Source organism: Linepithema humile, chromosome 1 (assembly GCF_040581485.1).
Source record: "Linepithema humile isolate Giens D197 chromosome 1, Lhum_UNIL_v1.0, whole genome shotgun sequence".
Taxonomy (NCBI): domain Eukaryota; kingdom Metazoa; phylum Arthropoda; class Insecta; order Hymenoptera; family Formicidae; genus Linepithema; species Linepithema humile.
The window spans coordinates 39,457,448-39,485,258 of record NC_090128.1 but is presented as its reverse complement, the minus strand read 5'-3'; the positions used below and the strand labels follow the sequence as shown (position 1 = coordinate 39,485,258).

Genomic DNA, 27,811 nt, shown 5'->3' with positions numbered 1-27,811 from the left:
CGAAGGGAGTAGAGCGGGTAACCTCACCCAGGATCTATGGGATTCGTGGCCGGAAACGCAAGGACGGTGATCGATGTATAATCACGTGAGAATGTACAATTCTCCTCCGTGTACATGTACACCGTGACTGTAACGTCTTGCGGCGCGTGCACACGTATTCCCTTGCCAGGAAAGAAACTAATGCTAGCAATTCAGAAGTTTTCCGGGTTAACGTTGAAGAAGAATGGCAATCACTAGTGCCCTACCGTTGCAAAATAAAAAATTAATCCTTCATCTATTTTAAAACATGTACGCGAAAATATGTTTCAACTGTAGAATTTTTCAAGAATTTGGAGTCAATATTGTCTCGATGAGCATTTTCCACAATTTTATCTTTAATATTTTGATACTAAAATCTTAAGTTGACATTGGCAAAAAAAAAATGTTTTTTTGCATACTGGATTTGATATTTAATTCCGAACTGATGCAAAATCCGTACCGGTTAGAGCTCCGCGCTCTTAAATATCTGCGAACTCGCGATAAATCCAGCCATTGAAGCGTAGCCGACCGGATTATTTATCCCAAGATTATTTCCTCGTACAATTCCAACTTCCTGTCTAATCCTCCCACCTATCGGAGTCACCGGCTCGAATCACGAGCCCTGGTGGTTTACGGCAGTTCGCTCCTCCGCGATCGCAAAAAGACCGCATTACCGACGTCGCTCATGGGCTGCTTTTATTTCAGGAAAGTCGTCGAACAATTTTTCAACGGATTATACCGAGATTTGCTCTCCGGAAAGTTAGGTAATTCCTTTACAAGTTCACGCTGGAAGAAGTTTTGCCCCTCCTCCTTCCGCCATTCCATCCGCGCTTCCCGCAACTTCATCTCCCGCGCTCGCTCTTTCTATTTCGCGCTGCGCGATGACAATGACATAATTTGCTCTCGCTTCAAAGCGCCTCATTGACGTGACGAAATTAGTAGTTCGGTTGACGCGGATTTTCAAACCCGGATTAACGAGATACCGTTTGGCTATTTAAAACGGCGAGAGAGAGAGAGAGAGAGAGAGAGAGAGAGAGAGAGAGAAAGAGAAAGACGCGCTTTAGCTGTGCATCACAATGTATACAAATAGCCACGCGCTAGCACACTCGCTTCAAAGGCCATCACGTTTAATCCCGGAAACGACAAGCTCAGATAAAAAATTACTGCCAACATTTTGTCAGAACAAACAATGCTGTGACTTTCATGACAATTGACATTAACAACAATCAAAGATTACGCAAATTGTTTTATATAATTCTGTTTAATTTTAACTGGATGTTTGTGCCGCGTAATTGTACACTGAGAGAAAAATGTACTAAATTTTAATAAATATTTATTTGAATAGTACTAATAACATATTTATTTACGGTGAATAAATATTTACTCAAAAATAAAAAAAAAATACTTAAATTAAATTACTGGTTCTTGTACTAAATAAATATATATTTACATTTAGTAAATATGTTATTAGTACTATTCAAATAAATATTTATTAAAATTTAGTACATTTTTTTCTCAGTGTATAATAAATGAAAGACGTAAAGAAAAATATACTAAACATCTCAGAAATCAACTAATCTAGCCGACAAAGTTAAGTAGGAATAGAAACTCCTAGAAAGTACAAAAGTTGCGAAGAACTGTTAACGTGTAATATTTAATTTGGAATAAGTTGGACTTAATACGCAAATCAAAAAGAATTGGCAATAAACTCCATCGAGTTCATTTACAATAACAATTTTAATCCTGACATTGATTTTCAATTGTAATATCGCAAAAACTATTGCGTTCTTCGCTTTTCTGCAGAAAAATATCGCTGAATATTATCGCAGCGCTCGCTTGTTACACGTTTAAGAAAAACGCACTATTTTACCTCTTATGTTAGTTGCTGATCAACAGCAAAGTATACTTTTTACAGAGTAACAATGGATTACAGCGCCAAGTATCTGATGTTTTTAGCGTTCTGCCTGGTATTGTCGGAGTACGAAGCGGATGATAAGTACCAAACGATTCTTTCGAGAAAACGACGCTACGTCGTTTTTCCTGAAGGTTCTACGTTTTCTGTAAGTATCGCACACATACAAAAAAAATATTGATTTTAAAATAATGTTTAAAACTCCTTTTTTAATTTAAAACTATATTATTGTTTATAACGCAAGAAATCGTTATATCTTCAGCTTTACCGGCCAATTCTTACAGCAAATATTAATTTAAATGCAAATATAATGAATGCACAAGTTGATTTAATATTTAATTGTAAGGGTCATCGATCGGAAACTACTATGCCGTAATTAACTAGATCAGCGCTCGGAATTAGTTGCACATTTCGAGCCGATTTCCGAGACGACGCCTCCTGTTCCCCCACTACCGCCCGGCTGCTGGCGGCCGAGCCGCCGATAGCTCTGGCGCAGGAGCGTTTTATATAAGAAATAAGCTGGGTTTTGTTGAGGTACCTTTCAGAAAATAGTAATATTTTCTTTATTACATAAATAATGTTTATTTTCATTAATAATTAAATATATATATTATGTATTAATAAAAATAAACATTATTTATGTAATGAAGAAAATGTTACGATTTCCTGAAAGATGCCTAAACAATCCAGCCTATTTCTAATATAAAACGCTCCTGAGCCAGAGCTATCGGCGGCTCGGGCTCCAGCGGCCGGGCGGTAGTGGGGGAACAGGAGGCGTCGTCTCGGAAATCGGCCCGAAATGTGCAACTAATTCCGAGCGCTGAACTAGATAATTAATTGCTTATCGTTTCAATGCACTGGCCAGTACACAATCCTAAAGTTATGTGGCAGAATTGTTTTATTTAATTATTATTTATTGCTATTTTATAGCGGAGATTATTTTCGACATTAATCATTCAAATGATTAATGCGATAATAAATGATTGCGGAAAAGACTCATTTTATAAAAAATTGTTTCTTAAAATTTGTTTTACTTATTAATTTCTGTCAAGCAAAATTTTTAATTATAATTATAAAGAAAATTTTTGCCATATATAACACGAACTCTTTTAAAAACTATTGGTGATAAAAAATCATAACGCGCGTGTATTCTTTGATTTATTCGCGGTAAGAGATTCGTCAAAAAACCTGTAGATTGCATATTAACGCTCATAAATATGACGAAGGTACAAAAGAGCGAAGAAATGGCAAACTGGTAGACCACGAATGTAACGCAGCGCTGCACTTGCGGTCTGTTCATAGATCGCTCTCTGCATGACCGTGCACACCCTGACCCCGGACAACATTTTCACAGAGGGTCTTAACTGGGGTATTTCCTACGACCTGCCCAACGAGAGCAAGCCCGCGTTGGAGCCTTTCTTGCAGCTGAGAAACGATAAACTGAAAACCGGCAACAAGAAGAATGCGTACAATTCCATTGCAGTCGCTAATACAAACAACGCCTTAAAATATTCAGGATGGAATGACAACATCAGACATCACTTCGCACCCGTTAGAAAGAAGTATCCCAAATCGGAATACTATTACTTGCAAAGGAGACATCGGAGGGACCTTTACAACAAACTGGAGGTCATCATGAATGCGTAAGTATTCTGGCCACAGATCGATAGAAGCTTCATTAACATACTATTTCTGTAAAATTTAGAATAGATAAAAGTGCTTCGTGAAATTGTTAAAGCTTACATCAAAACGATTTAACTGAGCTATTTTCTATACTTAAAAAAAAGAGAAAAACACTGTTATTTATAAATGTAAAGAAATATCATTACGTGGCAATAGATAGTACATATCTATTTTCATACAAGAGTTTAAATAAATTCTTATCACAATTAAAAATATATTTTAGAAAACAATTTTAGCGTAATTCCTATTAGTACATTATGATTCTCCATATGTCAGAACAATGTACTTAACTTTTCGTACACTTGAAGTATCTCGATCTGAGATCGGTGTGCAATTTAACTGTCTCATGTAAACTAAATAATTAATTTCTTTAAGAAAAAATTAAAATTTTTGCACTAACGTCCTGCGACGGCTCTTAATGCTCTTCTAATATATTATTTAGCGTTTAAATTTTTTCTTAAATAGTGACAAAAGCTGATGTTCCAGTTAAAGTTTAAGTGCTCGTTTCCGTGCAGAATTCTTCATGCAAAATCGGTTTCATAATGCAAATAGTTAAGCATCTCAAACAGATTATGATAATAAACAGACAAATTAATGATCGATGCGATCTGAATTGCAATCCAATTAATCCTGTTCTTGCTAACAATTAATAACACTCGCGTCCGCGGACGGTTAAGACAACAATTTCCCTGGATCAACGTCGCCTACCGTCATCCATTCAAATTGAGCGAATATATTAACCTGGATTTCAGCGTCTTGGGGAGCAACGAATTTCCATGCTCACGACAAGAGACGCGCTCGATAATAAAATAGAACGGCTGCTTTAGTGGTTCTGACACGATCGAACGGCCGTCTTGTCTCTTTATGGAGACCCGAAGTACTTCAGTTTCTTCCGTGTCATCTATCGCGGCGTACCGACGTATCAGCCGCATTAACCGGGAAAAGCCGATATATCGCAATAATGACGCTTGACAAGACTGAACTCTTCGACCGCGCGTCGTCGGCTAAACGTAGAGATACGCTATTATCACGTCACGTGAGCTTACAATTTGTCAAGTCATATTATACCACTGAACGGTGGGTATGACGTGGTCATTCTGCAGGATTCAGCCAATTAATTTTAATTAATCGACGGAGATTTAAATTACATTTTATCGAAACGCTAATATCAATCATCAGCGCATGTGATATCGCACAATATTAAGTCTTTTATTTTTTTTTTTTTTTCCGACAATTTACATATATTGGAAACTATACGTCAAATGTATTGCTTGATGAAAAAACTATATGCAGGTAATAATTCATGTAATATCCCCCAACAAAAAAAATATAAATTAATCAATAAATCAAATTAAATATATGAGAATAAATTAAAGAATTTTCATTTAAATTAATGGTGATTTTATTAATGTCAATTTTCTTCATAAATTACTATAGCAAAATGCATGAATTCATGTGATATGCGTACAATTGACGAAAAAAATATGATTCCGATATTGATACGTTTTATTACAGCAATACCGAATGACTTTGGGTAATGTGCAGGATTATAACTATATATGGATGTATTATGGATAAGAACGAGAATATAAGATGTCCGCTTAAATATTCAAGGATCTTTTATACCTGGATCACATTTCATTGTGTTTTATATCCGCATGATAGCAAAAAACAATTTCAACTTGTACTTTCATTGAATTATTCATGATATTTATCTGTATCTATATATTGATTTATTATATCTATTTAGCTTTTCTTTGGTTAAATGCTCTATCAAAACTTTCTTCTAATTCGTCCAAATCAATTATCTTTTCGAGAAAGTATGTCTTTTTTCGTATCATAATTCTTCGACTCTAAATGAGGAAAAATAATTCCATTTAGAAAACACCGCAGCACGTTAATAAAAAGATAAATTTATGTTATTTATAACTCATGCAAGACAAATAACTGGCAACTGACGTCAGAAAATGACAAAAAAAGCCCATTTGTCGAATCTCACATAATTTAGGGAACGCGTTTATTGCACCCCTCACGATGCTTTAAAAGACATTTATTGAACGACATTTAGCAATGTCGTTTATTTCGCCCTGCCCGGGATAACAAGGCGCGCGTTAGAATATTGTGGCTAATATCCGCACGAAATCATTCATCCCTTCGCGGAGAAGATGTTAAAGTAATGGTTTATGCCCGGAGTCTTATAGCGGTCGCTATAGAATGCCTGGGTTGTGTGCGTATGTATATGCGTATTGTGTGTGTATGATTGTATGTATGTATGTGTGTGCGTGTATATGCGTCTGTGTGTGCAAGGGTACGTCGCCGGTGGTTTATAAGGGATCGGTCGGGGGTGGTGGTGCCGTTGGTGCGGCTTAAAGGTGGCATGAATCAGAGGGTGGCTCTTCCACGGCCGCGGAACGGTGGCCCGATAGCGACGGCAGGGGGTTGTTTCTGAACGAGTCTGGCGGACCATTTATCCGTTTTTCGGGCCAACGACCATGGGAAAATAGTTTCTCTCTCTTCCGCGTTTCGAGGCCATAACCAGATTTATACCCTCCGCCAGGGAGATGCGATTATTTTCGGCACTCCGTTTCCACCCGAAATAAGGCCACGGCAATGAGCCATTGAGCGTTTTTACTTGAAAGAACTTAACTCGGAAATCCTTATAACGTTAGATTGCGGTAGCTTAGCAAAAGAATCTTTCGAGAATGTGATCTGTAGTGCGAAATAATTGAGAATATTTTCTTCTTTTTGTTAAAAAAAAATATTTAGCAATAAAATAGTAATTGTTTGAAATACAAAGAGAAAGTGTAAGAGCTAATAGTAAGCTAATAGTAAGGGTTAATAATAATTATAATTAAATAATTCAAATTCTATAATTAATATTTCTCCCACAACCAGAGAGTCCGTAGTTTTATTTAAATATATATATGCATATATTTAAATTATATCATATTATATCGAGAAACCCAAGTTTCTTGGAGCGAAGTTCACGCATCAGAATCCTTGGTAAATTTTGGACGAAAGTTATTCACAGCAAAAATCTTTATAGAACTTACTCACGCATATAACACACTACATTGTGTTAAAACGTTGTCATTGCATCAACGACATAATATATAATTTGCTTTCCAAACCCCTTCCGTATGAAAGTGAAAGCGAAACGTATTTATCGTGGAAAATCCAAAAATCAAAAGGATCCACACGCGGTTATCATGAAGCCTACAAAGACGCAACAACTTAGCGGCAACCAGCCAACGCAAACGAAGCCTGTAACCCAAAGACCAAAACAACCAAAGTCACTTAATCAATTATAGGAACAATCAGTTATAAAATGTACAGGGATTAACCATTGGGTTATACCCCAGCAATAATATACGAAAGAGAAGTTACTAGATGAGTTTGATTCAGTTGTAATAGTACCATATTGAAAAAAAAATGTTATATTGAGAAAAATTAAACCATTTAATACTCGTAAATCGATAGCTATATAAATAAAATATTTTAATAGGTGGCATTTATATAACGTAAAAGAACGAGCGAGATAAGATGGCATATCAGAGCGATTTATCAAATTGATGGTATTAATTCCATCTCATCTCTTTAAGATCCATTCTGCTAAATTTCGCCCTTTGCAAAGGACCCTCCAAAATAAATGATTTTCTTAAATTATCGTAAAATGCGTTCGGGTTCGTCAATTACGATAAATAACTCGTTATCTTATTTTCCTGATCAACATTAATCTCTCTTTTTTTTTATAATATATAAAAAATTTAAATTGTTATATTTAATCTTTCCGAAGAAAGATAAAGTCTAAAATATGCTTTGATTTCATACGAAAAGAAAATATATACATCAAAATATCAATTTTGTGTTTCTCAAATTCTCGAAAGAGAATATTAAAACAATTAGAAATTGTGTGAAATGTTTAGATCATAAAATAATTGAATATTTAAATTTGCAGAATATTTAAATTTGGATAATTCGTGTTTTTGAAAATCTTTTGCCTTTCTATCAGAAGAAAATAGAATTTATTTAGAATAAAATTTATCGATCATCCAAAAGAACACGCATCCTATAATATTCTTCTTTCTTGTATGGCTTTGCAGTCAACGGGGAAATCTGATAACTGCTGTCTCCATCCTGCAAATTCTCCCTAAGGTTTCCGCGGCCGCAAAGTGGCAGTGATAAGTCAGAAAAATTGCTATCGCGACCTGGCAATCCGCGGGTATTACAAAGGAGGCAACTTCGACAGATCAAGGCTGAATTTGATGGAAGACGAATCGGATTTTTAAAACTTTTGATCGTACAATTTCAAAGACGTCCTTTAATCTTTGGCAAAATAAGATCTACGATAGATGAGAAAATCTGCGAGATCCTTATCCTTACAACTAAAACGCCGGCTCAAAGCTTGCTGCTGGAAAGATGAATTTCTCTCTTCCATCTTCTACCCTTTTTTGTAAACCATACATTTATGGACATATTTATTGACCATCTTGAACTTATAAGGCATTATTTATAATAATTTTATTTATGAGTTTCTAATTAGAGAGAATAATCTCTCATATTATATTCATTCTTCCTGTCAACGGAACACGTAATCCATTATGAAACATTTTTTAAACATGAAATGATTATACCGTTACATCCAAGAGATTACTCTACGTTCTTTCTTTCTTTTCGTGACATTACTGAATAAAGAATGAAAAGAAGATGAAAATCAGATGTCGGATATACAATTCAGAATATAAAAAAGATAGTGGAATCAGAACATTTCAAATTGTAGCAATATTGCAACGTTATAAATTGCAATATAATAGAGACATTAAAAAAATATAAAACTATTGATTTCTCAAATCACGTCCCTAAGTTACATAAAAATCCTGAAACTAAAATTTTACTCCAAAAAAGAGTATAAAAGCCGAGCTCTCGACCACCAAGCTAACTCACGATTCTGATTTACATACTATTCTTCAATTCAGTTTCACTGTCTCACTTATTTTCTCACTTAGTTCTTACTCAAGTTTTCGCTGTTAAGTGAAATTTCAATTTGAACAAAAAGTTAACTAATTCGTGGGAATCATCCATCTTCTTCTCTACGTCAATTGGTGTGGCTTTTGACTTTGGCTCTTCTACTCGCAAAACAGACTTTCGAATATCTCACATAAATAGTAAGCTTTTAATATTATATCTCCATTCGATAAAATCGGAACAATTTCATTATCCTCCTCCTCTCCTTTTTTATCGGGTTATTTAGCAGAGTCGCTTCTAAAAATCGCGGTATAATTTTAATGAATTAATCATCAACCAAAATCGTCGAGGCTAAAGGTTCAAAATCAAAATAATTATTGGGATTTCTTCACAGTTTTCCCTCACCATATTTCCGCTACGCATTAAGAAAAGTTATTCATAGGCGAATTTCGCTACACCGGAGGAAACCGCAAGACTAATATAACCATTCGCGCACATATGCCAAATCTTCCGTCTTCTTCACTCGAACCATTCTATTACCTTTCTTCTATTTTATAAAAAAACTCACCTTGCCCATCCCTAATCTTTACTTGCCCTTCTGACCAACTTCAGGACGTATCCCTTGAAGAATTCATCGACGCCCCAGACGAACTCCCAACGTAATCCTATATAACCTCATCTATTACACATACATACATATACAAGCGTTTATTTTAACGAGTAAGAAAATTATAAAAATTTATATAACTAAAAATATCAAGTTTTCTTATTGTCACTTCAATTACTGTTGTAGAAATTACATTCGTTCTTTATTTAATATGATTAAACAATATGAAATAAATTCTTAAATAAATTTTTTTATTTTTTTGTTTAAAAGCAGACTTTTTCCACTCATTCACTCTCCTCTAAAATTACACGAGGTTCAGTCTCGAATAATAGGAATTAATTTCTTTGATCGAAAAAGGAACTAATGAGCGGTCGACTTGGTAACAGAATAACATTCCATCAAATACTAACCAACAGTAACATAACGTCATTGTTATAATTTCTGACAACAACAATATCTTCAACAATATAATAATTAATAAAATATGTTATGTTACAGTAACGTTGTTAAATGGGAAATTATAACATTAATGTCATGTTATTGTTGGTTAGTGTTTACTGGGATTAATCCTTTTTCGACTGTTACTAATCAAAATAAAACCGTTCATCTCGTAATATTGCCTTTATAAGGCCCTTTCCTGCTGATCTATAATAATCAAGCTGTGTCGGACCGTCCGACATCCAACCGATTTTTCATGGCTAAGGATGTAACAATACATTTCTACTTTTCGTAATTTCAAATTTTTTATTGTTTTATGAAAAAATAACGATAAATGAAAGAATGATTCGGATATCTAAAATTTCGAATAGATATTTTTTAAAAAAACGCGTCGTTTTATATTACAATTTTACATCTCATTTTCTCTTATATTTTCAGGATGGGTTTTGATGGCAGGACATGTATTCTACGTGCGCTTTGCGAAGCATCTCAACGATTAATGCCGAAAGGAAACACTCTAATAGAGGAAATGATGAGAATATCATTCTCGTAAGATCCTTAAACAAAACAAAAGAATTTGACAAACATGTTTCGAAGAGTCGTGGATCGGTACTGTATTATTTGAGATCTTTTCTTCATTTTACTTTATAAATATCAAACGCTACACAATTTTTAAAAAATGCAAATAAAAAAAAAGAGAGAAAACAAATTATATTTCAATTACAAATTTTGTAATAAATAATGTGGAAAAAAACAGTAAAAAGAATGCTAAAATTTATTGCAAATTTGTTTCATGTTTCAATAGCCTGAAAATTTAAATTCGGTTATTTTCCACTTGACATGAACTGATCAATATAATTTTATAGTTTTGTTAGCTATTTGTCCTCTCACTTCGTTCGTGAAAAACCCTTCACTTTCGACCGTTTACAGCACGAAAGCTATTGATGCTTCGATAGTTCGATTGTTATTTTGCTATTACTTGACCTATTTATTTTAAAACATCCTACGTAACATTATATGTCCTCTTGTCATAAATAAATAATAGTTTTATAAGAAATGTATCTAAAATAAGTTAAATGTTTTTGTATACTTTAGCGTCTCAGAAATGTGCAATCAAATTGAATAATGTAACTTAAATATGTTCCATTTAACAAACTTTTTAATTAGATTTTTAATTTTTCATATAAAATTATTTAACATAGAAAAATGTTTGTTAAAATGCTAACTTTCGTTATTTTTTCTTCGATTTTATCTAAATTGGAAGAAAAATGGAACAAAAGATCTTTCTACAAACAATAAAATATCATTATGACTCTCTCACGACGCAAACGATGACGGATTAAACACGAGCACGGTTTAAAATAGCTCTTGCTATCCAACAAACTCGTGGAAATACTCCCTCGATTATCCCATAATGGACTATTACGAGCAGTCTGCTGATCATCTCAACTAACATAAGAACACGCAATTCGCGAAACTTTAAGGAAGGGTTCTACGAAAGGTTGCCTTCTGAGAAATCATTCCACCATCCTTTCAGAACAATATTTCAAAAATAATATCTCACGAATAATACAAAAAATGAATCTCTCTCTGTCAATTTTCTACGGCTCTTTGATATATAATTCGTCACGTAGGCAGGTCAATACATGATTCGCAAACTAAACGCGACCCTTTTCGTCTCTCATTGCAGACTTCCGTTAAAGAAAGTGTTCTCCTTCGAGCCGCAGGAGCATCACACGTACACTCGGGCACATAAAGCCGGCTACGAAGGCAAGGACTGCGTCACCATGTTTCCCGGATGCAGTTTCTCCCTCATCGACTTGGCCCTCGGGAGATATAACGCACCTCCATCCGACCACCCCGGGAATCCTGCGGACTACACCGGAACTTTTGGCACGGAGGATGAACCTTCCACGAATTGGCCGAGGTACAACATGAAGTAACGCGATGCATGCAAACAGTAACCTGATTTCGACGGCGCGACATGACCTTACCGATGTCGATAATTTCGCCCGCGCATATAAAATAAATGATCACAATACACATATAGGCGCATCAAAGTAATATAAATTTGAAAAAATCTAATTTTCTACATTATTAGTTATTCATAATATCGTTAATGTTGCAAATATTAGAAAAATAAGTCACAAAAAAAATATGTGATTACAACTCATTATAATATCATCATAAATATAATAATAAGTGATATCAACATGGATAATTAAATTAAACAATTAAATTAAATAATAAGTGAATTGTTATTTCTTTATCATTGTTACTGTTACGTCCAACGTCCTGCATGATCTTTTCTTTCCTCACAAATAGACGGCAAAAATCAGAAAGGATATCGGAAATTAGATCCTGGAGTTAAGATAATAAAAAAATCCCTTGAAAGCAAAAAATTTTCCCGATAATAAATACCAAACACACACACACTTGCCTAAATTAGATCCTGACACCGCCATATCTGGACGAGATAAATAAAATTTACTCACAATCAGAGTAAAGAACTTCAAAGAGCTGCAATAATAAAATGATAAAAAAAGAAATTTTTGCTTTCTAAAGATATAACATTACTATTAGATCTAATATTAGAGTGCGAGCTTTGTTAAAAAAATTACTAATATTATACAAAAAAATCTGTAGATGTACTATTAAACAAAAAAACGGGTAATTCGAAAATAGCGGAATTAAAAATGGAAACTAGAACGATAAAATCTGGAGAGACATTTTATGCAATACTGGCAAAGTGGATATATATACCTAATATTTTCCATAACAAGTTCTATAATAACTCCTTCTTATATACACTATTACTATGCATTGTATGATTTAACTAATTGGATTGTATTGTATTGGATTGAACAACATGGAACATAAAATGCAAAGATATATCGGGAATCGATAAGAAGAGATCGGAGAAGAAATAACCAATGAGATCTGCACTATTGTATCTAAGTACTGTTAAAATTCTAAAAAATGTATATTTTATATTTGCAATTGCATTGCCAATATTATGTGATATTTCCAAAATATAAAAATCTATTCAACTTTATCATAATATAATATCAAAGTTTAAACTAAAATTTTCTAAGATTTTTCATTAATTTTTTTATCCTTTGCTTATATTGCAAGGATAAATAATATAAATTGGAAAGAAAAACATTTATTTTCGTTACAAAAAATTATAATAGTGTTGCTTTCGTAATGCAGCATAAATTGAAATAAACGAAAATAATGTCAGAGCTTATAAAAAATGATAGAAAAGTGTAATCCTAGTAATCCTCCTTTGGTTAAGTATAAAAAAGTTTAATTCTCGCAAAATTAAATGCGTTATAAATTTATGAAATAAAATTAGTTAATTTTTTGTCTAATAAAAATGTGAAAATCAATTTTCAAAAAATAAGTAATGACTTTACCACAAAGATAACTAGTCATCTTATAATTAATAAATATATGTAAATAATATTTTCACAATCTGATTGAAATATGTAAAATATATCTAAATTATATAACAAATTATACTTCACCGACTTCAAGTAAAAATCACGCAAATAAAATTGCACGATAAGGTATTCACACTTGTTATTGTTTTATATTTACTTTATCTATTGTTTGTTCTATCCATAATTGCCATTTAAGGGGTACTCATTTTTCAAATATGCCAGTATAAAGTATACAAGAAAATATGATAGAAGGTTAATCGGAAACGGCCGACGTGGATTGGGTGAGATATGACACGAAATGGGATGGTGCATCAAGAACCGGTAGCAGTAGGAGGGGTGAGTGATGGAAACTAAAAGGGAGAAGAGTACCCTTGAGATAGCACTTATGTTGTATTTGCTACGTGTCATAAATACTTCATATCTCTTCGCTGCAAAAATTATAAATTTACCGAAGCCTATTTTCTACATACTCTTATCAGACATTACTTCGAGTAAAATCTTAATCATTGTTGAATAAACCATCAAAAATGTTATGTTTAAACTTCGAAATCGCGAAATAACTTTATTTAGAAAACCATAAATTCTTAAATTCATATACTTTATATTATCGAAATATTAATATATTTTCAGAGTAAAATTTTATAATTAAACTTTAAATAAGTCAATTAAATTCTTATAAATATATACTTTTTATCAGTTTTATATTACACAATAAAAATTAAATTTTACGCTTTAATTTATTACACATACGCCAGTTTGCTTGAAATGAGCGCTAAATTACATTTTTGTTTCTTTTCAGTAAGTGCAATTTCTTCAATCTTTTATTTCCTTCTTCGTCAGCCTTTTTTATTCATTTTCAATACTTGCTATTCTTAATATCATAGCGTTGCTTTAAAATAAATAAATGAAAAATTACTCATATGACCTATTCTGTCTTTCGAGAAATCCTCAGATAACATTGGTAACATAAAAATGACTGTTTTGCCCTGTGGACCACCGGAGAGACATTGTGCAAAAAGCCTATCATCCTTGCCGGAGAAATTGATTTTGGGTTTATTCGATGACGTCGATGTCTGGTGGGCGTCTCCGCGAGAATAATGACACTCTCGTGGCGCCGATGTCGTTGATATTATTGGCGATGAAAGAAATCCGATATATTGATTGCAAGGCAAAAGCAGAGCTCGTTAATAATATTATCGGTAGGTTCGGTAATTCGGTATTAACCGTAAGTAATATCTGTTATCGGGGCTTTTTTTATTCACAGTACGTGGCAAAGATAAAATATCCTAAAAAGAAACTCTCGGCAATTCTATTTTTTATTTACTCTGCATTACCTAATGCTGTAATGCACTTGCGTAGGATTTTCTGTATTCTAATTATTAATAGTCTCAATAACTGAATGTTTGCAAATATTAGATTTGTGGTGAAATTGAACCAAGATATCGAACTCTTACTATTTTCGAGTGATTCTGAAATAATCGCCGAATAAGATGTGAATAAGGTTTATATCATAGAATATTTACGAGAGTTATCACTCTGTTGAACGACGGTGAACCCATTAGATGCTCTTTCGCCCTATTTATGCCGTAAAGGTTGCTTTACGTTTTATTGCCGACGTCGTGTTTGTTTTGCCGGTAAGGGACGCCCTTTTTGCTCCGCTGCAAGGCGCGGCTTTTTATCGTTATACGGCGGGTGCGATGCACCTATCTTGGTAGCCTCGTCACACGTGTAATCCTACCTTTTTCTGGACGCTACACCAGATAAAGGGACTTCGACATGCATCCATAATAAGAGGGACGCATCCTGTAAAAGCGGCGCGTCGTAGAATCTCGATTAACTACGGCGTTACAAGCACGGGAATTAACTGTAATTCAGGACGCGTGTCTAAATCGGATTAAAGCGGGGCGAGGCGAATCCCGAAAGTTCAAGTTTTCATTATTTCACTTCCGTCGCTCTCAATAATTACGTTGTAATATGTCACGTAGCTTATAAAAATGTAGAGCGCTAATGCAATCCGCTTGGCACAAGTTTTATATGTGCCTCAATGGTCACTTCTCGCGCAGATAGAATGAGATATAATCAAGACAAAATTTCAAAAGCTGCATTTTTTTAACTTTGCTAAAGCCTTAGAAGCTTTAATTTCTCGTATCTGCGCGATGATGAAAATTAGATTGCAGAAAATTACGTCAGCATAATTGCACTGACGGAGCATTAATGTTGCCATTTAATGTCAGTTAAAATTGGGAACTCAATTTTTACATTTTAGGCTGCACTCTAACTTTCATAGATGAACTTATTAGGTAAAATTAATAAGCGATAGACCGATGACGCCTATAAGATACATTAAAGGCCGAAATTCATTTTGATTTCCATTTTCTTTCTTTTTTTATACGGCGCAATATATACTTATCGATATACTGTAATCGATATATAGTTCAGTTATATATTTAATCCAAAAGAAGAATGGACTGTATGAAACATTTATTGTTCTCGCTAAATCGAAAATATCGCTTTAGCACGAATTAGAATTTAAAAGTAATTCCGATCGCAGTAACCAACCGTGAAATGGAGCGCATCAATTATAGACAATTCGCCGTTATCAATTTCACTTCCTGCTCGCCCCACGCAGCAATTTTATTTTTGATTCCAATGTCTCTTCCCTCCCAGTTTTCTGCCGGTAAATAAAATCCGGTAAGAGTGAACAGATATCGATTCTACGGCGGTGGCACCGCCCCAGCTCGCGGGCTAGACCGGGCGTGGTGTATAGGCCGCTTATAACAACCATGCTTTTCTACGTTACCGTCAATTCCGTACTGTTAGCCACAATCTCTGCAGGTGAACGGTGTAAGAGATATCTCTGCTCCCCACCGATCGCGGCTGCCGGTTGAACAAACGATGCCGTCAAACAAGTAGTCGAAGCAGGCAATTTCGCGGTCGATGCGGCGCCGACGATGCTGGATTCACGACGCATCGCGACACCTCGTGGAACTTGGAGCACCGTAAGTACTCCGACCCTTCCACGACAAATGCCTGCCAAAATAAAGACATCAATAAGTTTTATTGTAAAATAACCGCACAATTTGCATTACTCTGCAAATACAGGTGTGCGTGAACCATTGTGACAAATATCGCATTTAAATCTTGCGAGTGGTTGAATGACTCGTGTGTCAATTACACTAATGTCAATTAATTTTAATCAATTCCGTTATCTTTTTCTTTTTTTCTAAAAATAAAATATCGAAAAATTAATCTATGATCTAAAAAATTGCATTTTGAACTATAATACTGCCATTCGACCATTTAATAATAAAAAATTAAGGAAATTGCAATTATTTAATGGCGAAAAAAATGTGTTTTCTTCACTTGTTAAAGTAAACGGTGTTAGTTTGTTGCAAAGAAAGAATCCAGTTTATTATCAACGAGTATTATACAGTACAAGAATATGGGCGCGGTCTCAATGAAGGATCCTGTAATGGCTTACGGCGCATCGCGTGGTTTAACTCGATGCAACGATTTTTATGTGGTCGAACTTTCCAACCTGAGCTTCCGTTGAAAGGACTAGTTATGACCGTAGCTTTTTTAACGATTCTGATGCAACATTCGATGGAAATCCACTAGAAAGTTTCACCGCGGATGATAGTGCATAAAAAATCCCATCGCGTTTACAATATTAGTGCGCGTTCATGCTAATTTCTTTATCTACATTTTTTAAATACAAAGTTAAGTCAAAACTTTATCGATAACGCAATTTGCGATTGCCTCGTCGAATAAATCATGTCGATTCATCACGCCTTAAGTGCGTCGAGTGGAATTCAATCCTTTATTAAAGCTGTTAATGCGTGGAATCTATTGAACTATTGATAAACAGCCGGCGATCGCTGTTAATTACCACTTAGGCAGTATTACAAACGAGTTTAACGAAGTTTAAGAAGATAATGATTTCCGTTAAGTCCATTAAGTATACAAGGAGCACGCACTTAAACATCATAAATATAGACTGACGTGGACGCGCTATCGATGAAGATGCTAAGCCGCTTTGCAGCGTTGTACCGAGAGGCTCCTCTCTCGCGACACGTAAAGTATTGATTCGGAAGGCATTGCCCGTACCACGCCGCAGTACTTCCCAAAGAAATTGGTTCTTTCTGATTAACTTAATTTCGTGAGACGCGTATTGCCTTTCGAAAGAAACACTCGATTACTTTCAGCAGTTTCGGCTGTCCTGTACGTTGTGTCCCGAAACAAACTCCCCCTCCCCCCCTTCCTGCTGTCTTTTTGCTTCATCTCAATACATTATCATTTGTGCAGACTACTTTACGCAAAAATATGTTACGGAATTTTCTCTTGTCAATCATAAGCATGTACATGAGCAAATGTAACGTTTATTTTGTTTTAACATTTATTTTATTAAAAAATTTTAAACATGGTATTACAACGCAACAAAATTTTACACGATAAACTTGATTGACATGCGAGTCGTTGCATACTGTAGTATGTTTATTTTATTATCAACCACTGCATATATAATGAGATACGTAATTAACTTTTAATGGCCGCGCTCCAATTTGTGATGCGGGATTATTCGAATGAGTAAACTGATTTTGCAAATTCTTTGAAAGACACGTAATTACGATATTTTGTAATTTGGAATTTGACAAATAATATAATATATAATATAATTATGCCTTGAAATGGTTTATCTCTATCCATTCACGAAAAATCAACAAAATTATTTCGTAGCTGTGTTAAAAAAAAATTTGCATTTGCTACATAAATCCAAATGTCATTTAACTATCCATATTATTTAATTCCACTGTGGAATACAAACATGGAATATTTTTATGGATAGTAAAAGAAAAATCTGACCTAATTCGTTTAAACCCAAATAAAACCAAAAGGTTAAAGTGCATCCTAAGCTCAAAGAGATCTCATGCGTCGCACGTCATGATTTCCAGCAAGCGAGATTAATAATGAAATTACATCTCGTCCACTGCCAGTTTCCACTTTCCTGGGTACACAATAGGTGAAATGCGAGCTCGATCCATTAACAACGACGTTTCAGTAGCATGTTAAGCTGCGCCTTGTGCTAAGATCACAGGAATACGACGCGCGCTCGCGTACGATGCATCGGTATTCCTGTTCGGTTGACCACAGTATCACTAGAACAAACTCCCGCATGTCGCCATCGGTATTATATCCTCGACTAGAAACGCATCGAACGGAAAGCGTCTAGAGTCAAAGAGGTAACACAAACGCGAAGGGATAGAGTTTCCCGCGGAAACCAAAGCCCATCGGCGCGCGCACTCCGGTGTTTTCGTCGTAATTACAGCGCTACCCCGCAATAAAACTATGATCGCGTCGGCAAAAGGCAGAGATTAATTTCCTTTAGAATGAGGTTGCAAGAAAGAGAATTGCAGATGAATCTTTCGAATTTACCGTTTCGATGCACGCTCTTTGCCTTCGGAGATAATAATAATAATGGACAGTTGCAGTGACTGTGTCTGCAACTTTAAAAAGATTTTTTTATAGCAGTTTGTCTACAGTAATATAAATTAATATAAATTTTTTTTTTTTTTTATTATTCATGGAAAAAACACTTTTGCTGAAAGATCTAAAAATTGTGCCAGATACAAATCTGAAAATAAATTTGGTTGAACAATCAAAATTTATTAATAGAACCGATCTTTTTGATATTACAGTAAAAAGTTTTGACGATTCATCAATCAAAATCGAGTGTTCTATTGATAAATTTTGAATGTCCAACGAATTTTATTTTTAGATCTGTATCTGTCATAATTTTTAAATTTTTCAGCAAAAGTGTTCTTTCCATGTATATAAAAAAAATTTTTATATTAACATAAAGAAAAAGAAAAAATATAATATAGCTCGTATTTAGAACGCGCTTATAACTTATGTCAGCGCGCAAACAAATCAAAATCTTATCGTTTTTATTAATCAGATTTCGATTTGTTAACGCACTAACGATCACTATAAGCGTGTTCTGAATATGGGCCACTGTATTTATTTATATAAGCATATTCGTTTGTATGCAAAACTTTTTACGATCAAAAAATAGAAAAAATAAACGCTAAAATAAGACATTTTCTAAAACCATGTGATAGAAAATTGAATTGATATTATCTCCTATAATAAAAATAAAGAAAAATATTAAACTAAAGTTCCGTATCCGACCCAAGTCCGATTTTAACAACATTTTTAGTACTAAAAATTTAAATGCAGTCGAATGTGCGGAAATATACATATGAACGCTTCCAAGTTGTTTTATAACCGAAAATTTCGACTATTTCCGCCCCAAACAGTGAGAAATAGGAAGTTGAAGCCTCATATCTTTCTTATAAATTCAAATTTTTCTTTTTTTACTTTGCTGCATCTCATAATTAATCTTATATTTAATGCGATATCATTAATTAATCAAGATGTACGTAACGTGCGATAAAACATTTTTTTCGTTAATGTGTGAAATACCAATTTTGTACAAAGCTAATATATTTCCAGTAAAAAAAAGCTTAAGTGTCTGCAGTCACCGACGAAATGGCATCGAAAGAACTTGGAAAAAGACATTAGATCTGTCTTGTAAAACACAGGGAGCGCATACAAAACGAGCTACGCCGTCATGGAAGAGCGCGTGTGTCGAGGTCATTTTCTGATAAACTTGGCGGAGAAAAGAGAACAGGGAGAACACTTATATCTTCGACTTTCTACTTTGCAAATTTACAGCAGATACGTTTCATGCGTTTCATGCTTTTTTTTTTGTCAATTGCACAAGAAACTCATTTTCTCCGTAGATAGACGAAGTTTTATGATCGCTTCTTTCACCATTAACTCTTAAATGTACAAAATTATTTTATGGCGTAAGTGAAGCTTTCTCCCTTTAACATCTTGTTTTCAAAAATGTTCAAGATAATGCAAGACATGAAATTTTAACGCTCTCTACCAGCGGTGCCCAACTAATCAATCGCGATCTACCGGTCAATAGCGACATGCTTTTTGATAGATCTTCACATTTTGATTTGTACTTTGTTTGATTTTATTTAATTAAAATTTATGTTTCTAATTTTAATATTTATTTTGTTTCTACTAATTTCTATTAGTTCTATTAATAAATTCTATTAGTTTCTATTAATAAATGTTAAAATCATATTATAATTTTATATTTAATATTATATTTTTTCTTTCGTACATGAGCAGCCACGAAGTCGCTTTATTAAAAAAAAAAGTAGCTCGCATATACAAAAAGATTGAGTAGCACTGCTTTATACCCATGTCTTTAACAAAAAACCTGTTAATTTAATAGTTAAGAATTAATTATTAATTAATTTAATAAAGTTAAAAAGTTATAACAAAATAATCTGATAAAAAACTATTTTAAAAGACTCGTTAAAGAGCTATTTTGTAAGATTAAAAGATTGAAAAAATTTTGTATGCTTGTTTCATTTTACATACAGCTTGTAGCAAATTTTCAGTCTTTTTATTTTAACTCAAAGAACTTTAAGAAATACGATCTAAGAAAATACGTTTAAATTTATAGGTGTATTTATATATAGTAATTTATTGCTGGGCGCAATACAATAATGGCTATCCAATGGCAATACTTATAACTCCTTTCGGATATCACAAGCAACTATAAATTACATTCTTTTCGTTTATTTGTTAAATTTCTTTTTTTTCTCAGTTGTACCTTGTTGAGCGAAGAAGGGCCCGAAATTATGGCAAAGACACTTTTATGATATTTCCGTATATTAATTTATAGTATCTATTACGCTCCAACATCTGCGCTTCGTGTTCTTATAGCCTTCTTTTGTCGTTGCGGATTAAAATTATACCTACACTGCAGAAAATTTAAAAAATAATATCGATACGTTTATTTCATGGCAAGACATCTTTCTCTATCTTAACTTATTTCGTAATTCGATATTTCTTTTACTTCTTATATATACAACATCTCAAGAACGAGTATGCAAGAGTTACGTGGGTTTATTAGTAATGCATTTCCGAAGGTATTCTGCAAGTTTTTTATATGTATAAGATGGATAAGTTTTACATAGCACGAAACTTATCATTATACATTGAACGTACTATAGAAATTACTTGGTCAAAAAGAAATAATGCGATCAAAAATTAATTTTGTGGTAACAATTAAATTTCTAATTATTCAATATGCCTAATCTTTTAAATACTCAAATATCCATATCACGGATATCCAGGCTACAATATTTTCAAAACAAATTCTTCTGGTATCTTGAGATATTTTACTCTGTCTACAATAAAAAAAGGAAAAGTAAAAGGGAAAGGAACTCCTGTAAGAAAAGTCTCAGGCGATTCAGCATAGAAAATTCGAACACGTGCTGGGAGCCAATCTATTCAAACGAGGAAGAAAGAAGCACAGTAGGAATGCGACATGGAAAGATATTGCGTCGACATCGAGTCTCGCAAAAGAGGGATAGACACCAATGACGGAAAAGAAACCAACAACTCCTATTCGCTTTTTATCTTCACAGACTAGAATTGTCCCTAACATGAAATCGTGGAGCAATAAATTTCAATATAAAAGAAGTAAAACAAGGGAAAGACAACGACAAAAAAGGCTATAAAAGTTAAAAACAGCAGATGTTGCGAAAAGTATTATAAATTAATTTACGTAGAAATCACAAAAATTATGTCGGCTACAATTTCAGAGTCTTTTTAGTTCATCAAAATACAGTAAAAAAAGAAAAAAGTTTAGATCACATAAAACATATCAAAAGCATATATAAAGATGGTTAAGAAAAATAGAAAACAATTAAATAAAAATATTATAATAAAGAACAAACTCACCGGAGTAATGAAGACTACGTGCAGACACCGCCCGGGACGATACTTCAATTCCCAGTCAAACTAGAGAAAAAATAAATGTATAAAATGTTATAAAATGTGTGTAAAAAATAAAGATATATTATTCTATATGACTACATTATTTTTTACTTATTTAATTTTATAACGTTAAATATCCGAAAAAATACATTGCTGCTTAATAATAACTTCTTCGCTTCTACTAACTAACTAACTATGACTAATTCTAGTCTGTGAAGATAAAAAGCAAATTGGAGTTGTTGGTTTCTTTTCCGTGTCTACCTTCTTTTGCGAGACTTGATGTCGACGAAATATCTTTCGCATTCCTATGTTTTTTTCTTCCTCGTTTTGAATAGATTGCTCTCAACACGTGTTCGAATTTTCTATGCCGACTAACTATGACTAACTATGACTAACACAATTGAAATGCACGTCTCCAACGCGTCGACAATATCAAAAGACACTCGCCCGAAATCCTATCGATCACTCTATTCTCGCACCGTTCAAGGAATATCCATCGCAAACGCATACAGTTCGCAAATTGCTTACAAAAATTGTTTTTTTTTTAAATTATATTTTTCATTAAATATTTTTCTATTAAAAAATATAAAAATATAAATTGTATTTGTTATAAAAATATTCCAAAAAAATGAAAATCTATGCTATTTGAATATTATTAAAAAAAGTAGATATTAAAAAGAGTTAATATATTATCTAAATATTATTTAATATAAAACATTATATGAAAAAAATCAATAGACCTTTATATAAAAAGAATCAATAGACCTCATTTTTTATCCCAAAAATAATTATTTTAATATTTCTCCAAAATATTACTCGTTATGCACATAAAATATAATTTTATTTTTTAATTAAAATATATTAAGGTTGAAATAATGAAATAAATTCAAAAGAATAAATAAGCCGTTGCTAGATGGTCGGTTGCTAGTGTATTCAAAGACAAATAATAAAAACAATGTTTCGACCTTTATAAATATTACATTTCTTTACTATGAACTTGAAGAAGGCCTGATAACAAGTCGAACAACAAACGTTGTTTTTACTATTTGTCTTTGAATACACTATCACGATCATCTAGCAATGGCTATTTAGCTTTTTATTTATTCCTTTGAATAATTTTATTTATTAATTTTATTCGAAATTAAGTATGGATCCAAATGTAGAAAATCTCTAGCAAATCTTACAAAGGAAAGTGATTAATATCTTAAGTTAAAAACATTATACGGCATCTAAAAATATGTAGATAAGAAATAAAATTCTTATTAAATATTTTTTAATAAATCATTTCTTATTTATCTTTGTCGTAGACATTTTACTACTTATAAGATTGCTGAATTATCGAATCAATCAATCTAAAAACGGTTTTGGCAAAGACGCGCATCAATAATCGTAAATCGTACATGTCCTTCGAGGTGAGAACGAAAAATCCGTTATGTAATGCAAGTAGCCATGGTTCTTAAAATGCACGACAAAGATTTTCAAGCGGAGGTATGTTAGAATGACACTCGAGAAGAAGAAAAGGAACTCTGTTTCCCCGAAACGTTTTTACGCTATCCTGACTTGAGTACCCTCCATCCCTATCGCAGGCAATGCGCGTATGTATGATTGTTGACGGAATTTGCTAGAACTTAGTTTCGCGAAGTCTCGTTAGTGTAGCGCAAAGTGAATTGCAATTTTTATACATCTATCATTTTCGGAAAAAGTTAAATGTTATTGGAAAGTTAACTTGTATAGCTATTAGACAACTACTTTTATGCTTTCAATCTATAGTGGCAATTTTAATGATTGCAATAATTTCTTGCTTGTCGCTATGTTTAAGTAGCAACTATTATCTCAGCTATGCATACTGCAGATTAAAACTTAAAGAGTTTTTTAAAGTTCTTCTTGAGTTTTAAGTTTAAACTCTTTTTATAAACTCTAAAATAGATGTATACACAGCAAAATATCGAACGGGAGTTTGCAAGCATCTCACATAAAGTATCGGAATAGCCTCTGTTAGATTTCTTCTGTCTAAATAAATTACAATATTATATATATATATATATATATATATATATATATATATATTAAGCATGTTGCTACATATCGCGGAGGAAACTAAACATAAATATGAATTATGTATTTTATACCTAAAATTTCACCGTATGTTATCTCAACCGCGCAACGCGACACAGGCTGTTCACGTTGTAATCATATTCAGGATTTTGTTATATCTGGCACGTGGCTCATAACAAACATCACATAGACAGTAGTATGTCCGATTTCGAATAAAAGTTGACTTGTATATTAAGCAGACATTCGACGGAATAAATCTTGGGGAAAGGCTGCTTTACACGGTAGAATTTCCGCGACATTTGTAACTGTTCGCTATATATTTCTACAGAGGGCACACCCGGCACACACGTGAGTTTTTAATATTAATGTCTATACGAAAACTTCTAGTGAATGCTCATAACCAGAGGGTTATCCTTTCTAAAGCTCATTATTCACTACGGAACCGTTTATTTTGAGAATATAAGTACAATTTTAAAATACAATCAAACTTTAGTGATTTTTCTTTTTTTTTCCCCTTAGTTTTGTTCTTGTGCTGTCCGCGAATTATTTCACTTTATTTAAAATTAGATAAAATAAATAAAAAAAACTTAAAATTTGCAATATTAAAAATTAACAAATTATATAATATATAATTGATGAAATTAATGACAAAAAGGTTAAATTTTTAGGCCTTAAATTATATTCTTTAATAGAAATTAATAACATTTTAAATATATAGTAAAAAAAAAAGAAAAATACTAATCTTTTTTGCAGTAATCCTAATATTAATCATGCAAAAACATTAAAGTAAAAGAGCAAATTTTTTCTTAAATGTTTATGTAATTAAAATTTTTTTAATTTTGTAAGTTTATGATATAAGAGTAATAAACAGCAGACATAATAATTAATGCAAAATATTTATATTGTATTAATTCTTTGTAAAAATGCAAATTATCAGCAAGAATATAATAGTCAAAAAATCGTTTTCAATCGTTATATAATAAATGCAGGTAAATAAAGCACGGTAAACAATGTATAATAATATAATTTTGTACAATTACGCAAGTAATTAAATATAATTAATTTACTTACCAATTGTTGTATCCTAGCAAAGCCTAGCCTTCCCAGCTTTATATATATATCTAAAAAAGTAATAATATAATATAAAATAAATATAATATAAAAAATAATAATAATATAAATTATTATAAACTTATATATTGTATTTTATAATAAAGCAGAAGAGGATGCCCTTCACGTGGCACCTATTTTCTGTATGACCGTTACTATGTGCAGATTAGGTACCTGTTTTGAAAAGGGTGTTGAAAAAATTTTCGAGAACTTTGGAACTTTCCAGAGTCCCTTTATTTTAGCGAGCTCGCATACTTGTTCTCTCCTTCATATGCAAGTTCTCTCCTTCTTAAGACCAACTCTGATTTTATATTATAATTATTACATATTATTTATATTTATTTGAATTAAAACATAATTATATTTTATAAATTGTCGAAATAATAATTTCTACATTTTAATAAATATTCAATAAATGTTTTAATAAATCTTTCAATAAATATTTTCAAAGATTTTGATAAATATTTAATAAATACAAACGTAATTGTGTTCTCTATATATTATCATAATTATGTACACAATTAAGTAACAAACAAATAATTATAATTACCAGCTAGGATATTGCAATTTACTCGATCCACTGCAAATTCCGCTTTATTGTCAGACTTTCACATTAGCTCCATCGAAGAATCGCATTTGTTGTCAATTATGTGTATTTTATTTTTATATTTTACTTTGCCATTTGAATTTGCCATACCATGTGCAACAAGAAAAATACGTGTCGTAAGCCCAATGTAGCACGTGGTCAGGCCCAACATATGGGGCCCAACACATCGTGCACGTGTATAAGTATATCACATATCTTCTGCGATATTCTTCACGCACTCGGAGCAAGCAAAATGAAAAATGTTTATCTTAGAAATGAATTTTTTAAATGTTACATGTAATAAAAACTGTAGTGTGCATTGTAATGTAACAAACACAAGATGTATTAAATTGTAGAGCACGTTAGAATTTCAAACCAAACAATGGAAAAATATTGTTAGTTGCGTAAAATATCAAAAATAATACATTCCAGAATTTGTTTACTTTAATCGCCATGCTCGGTGCTGATAACTCACGCCGATTATGCACTTTTAGCGGATAAAATACACGATTTATTTCAAAGGTTTACGAAGAATTTTCTGAGCGACTTGTTAAATATGATGGTCTGGTTGAATGTGCGGCAAATTTCCCATGGAACGGATGTGAGGCAGACTCGCAACGTTTCAACCATAGACGTAAGAATTTATGGAGCGGTAGCGTGAGGGGTTAAAACCTTAGAACATATACTACTGGAAGGAGCATAGGCTTGAAAGTTGACGCAGACAAGGATGGATATATAATGCGCCTAATCGACAATGCGCATGCTCAAAGACAAATCAAACCAATGCGCGCAAATATAGCAATATATCTTACCGCGTTCGAATCACTTATAAAGTCAACTATTTGCACACAAAATCGTTATTTTTTTCACTGCTTTTCACTTAGGCTTGCTTAGCTGCTCATTATTACCCCGCCTAATCACCACAAACTTCTTAAGCCGGGGTCCCACGGCGCGTAGAGGCTCGCCGAGCCTACGGCGAGCCGAGCCAAATATGACAAACCACGCGCCGTGGGACCGGGGTGGGCTCGCTATTGCTCGCTATTGCTCGCTATTACTCGCGGCTCGCGGCTCGCGGCTCGTTCTTCCCGTTGAATGTCGGTAAATTGATCGCGAGTCAAAGGACTTGCAGAGTCACGAGTCAACAAGCCGCGTCGTTGCACCATTTATTTGTCAGTACTCGCGTGAACTTGTCCATTTCTAGGCAATTATTAATTATTTAGTTCGCACTATTGAAAAATATTACTGATTTCGGCCGATAGACAACGCCAGCTTCCGGCAATTGAAGCATCGATTATCATCGATGCTGCGCGATGATCGATTCTGCGCGAGCGCGAATCCGCGCAAATATCACGGAATTAGGGAAGGCTTTCGAACATGCGAGAACCTTCGCCCAAAAACTCGTTACTCCGATGATCTATCGGAATAATCACTCTCTAACGAGCCGTCGAGAAGTCCAGTAAATCGTAAGTCGTAATTTTTACAAACTGAAACCAAGACGAGTCACGCGCTGGAGCCTATGTGGCTTGTTAAAGCTCGTTTGACAATGCACGAGCCAAACTTGTAAATAAACATAAGCGAGCCACGAACCGAACTTGTAACGAGCATAGGCGAGCCACGAGCCGAGCCTTTGACGAACCTAGGCGAGCCACGAACCGAGCCTCTGACGAACCTAGACGAGCTACGAGCCATAGCGAATCACTTCGGTCCCACGGCGCGTGGTTCGTCATATTTGGCTCGGCTCGCCGTGGCTCGGCGAGCCTTTACGCGCCGTGGGGCCCCGGCTTTAGCTCAGCGAGGGCGAGCTAAGAAGCTAAAAGAGTGAAAGGACAAAAAGTGGGAAAATAAAGCGAAAATGGCGCAGACGTGAGAATACTCACGTTTATAGTGTCTTAGTAATATATGTTCTAAGGGTTAAAGCATAGACTAAGGAATAGGGGGACTAATAAGGGCGGTATTCATAGTCCGTTCTTATATTCAAGATCGTCTTAAGCACGAACTTATATTCGCTCTCTTCGTCAGACACAATCTATGTGTGACGAAGAGAGCGAATATAAGTCCGTGCTTAAGACGATTTTAAATATAAGAACGGACTATGAATACCGGCCTAAGTCTAAAGTCCTAGT

The 27,811-nt window shown here is 33.6% G+C and overlaps 1 protein-coding gene and 1 long non-coding RNA gene across 4 annotated transcripts; one reads left to right on the top strand and one right to left on the bottom strand.

Moving 5' to 3' along the window:
* The first annotated feature begins 669 nt into the window (after nucleotides 1-669).
* On the top strand, nucleotides 670-11,854 carry LOC105677954 (uncharacterized). The gene is made up of 5 exons (XM_012376870.2): nucleotides 670-782; nucleotides 1,934-2,078; nucleotides 3,233-3,573; nucleotides 10,062-10,172; nucleotides 11,314-11,854. The coding sequence occupies exons 2-5, from the start codon at nucleotides 1,941-1,943 to the stop codon at nucleotides 11,564-11,566; spliced, it is 843 nt and encodes a 280-aa protein (XP_012232293.1). The 5' UTR covers nucleotides 670-782; nucleotides 1,934-1,940; the 3' UTR covers nucleotides 11,567-11,854.
* Nucleotides 11,855-15,169: 3,315 nt separating this feature from the next.
* On the bottom strand, nucleotides 15,170-27,530 carry LOC137000240 (uncharacterized). Of its 3 annotated transcripts, XR_010890519.1 has the most exons (5): nucleotides 25,653-27,530; nucleotides 25,277-25,403; nucleotides 25,064-25,113; nucleotides 21,902-21,961; nucleotides 15,170-16,099 (listed from the first exon to the last, which is right to left on the bottom strand). It is a non-coding gene; the product is annotated as an uncharacterized lncRNA (long non-coding RNA). The 3 variants fall into 3 exon arrangements; XR_010890518.1 differs by having other exon boundaries at nucleotides 25,277-27,530; XR_010890520.1 differs by lacking the exon at nucleotides 25,277-25,403.
* Between the last annotated feature and the right edge of the window lie 281 nt (nucleotides 27,531-27,811).

Bases quoted from the DNA above. Each gene is read 5' to 3' on its own strand.
- LOC105677954 (XM_012376870.2), top strand. From the start codon at position 1,941: ATGGATTACAGCGCCAAGTATCTGATGTTTTTAGCGTTCTGCCTGGTA. The intron at 2,079-3,232 runs GTAAGTATCGCA...GTCTGTTCATAG, and splicing joins CTGAAGGTTCTACGTTTTCT to ATCGCTCTCTGCATGACCGT. The intron at 10,173-11,313 runs GTAAGATCCTTA...CTCTCATTGCAG, and splicing joins ATGATGAGAATATCATTCTC to ACTTCCGTTAAAGAAAGTGT.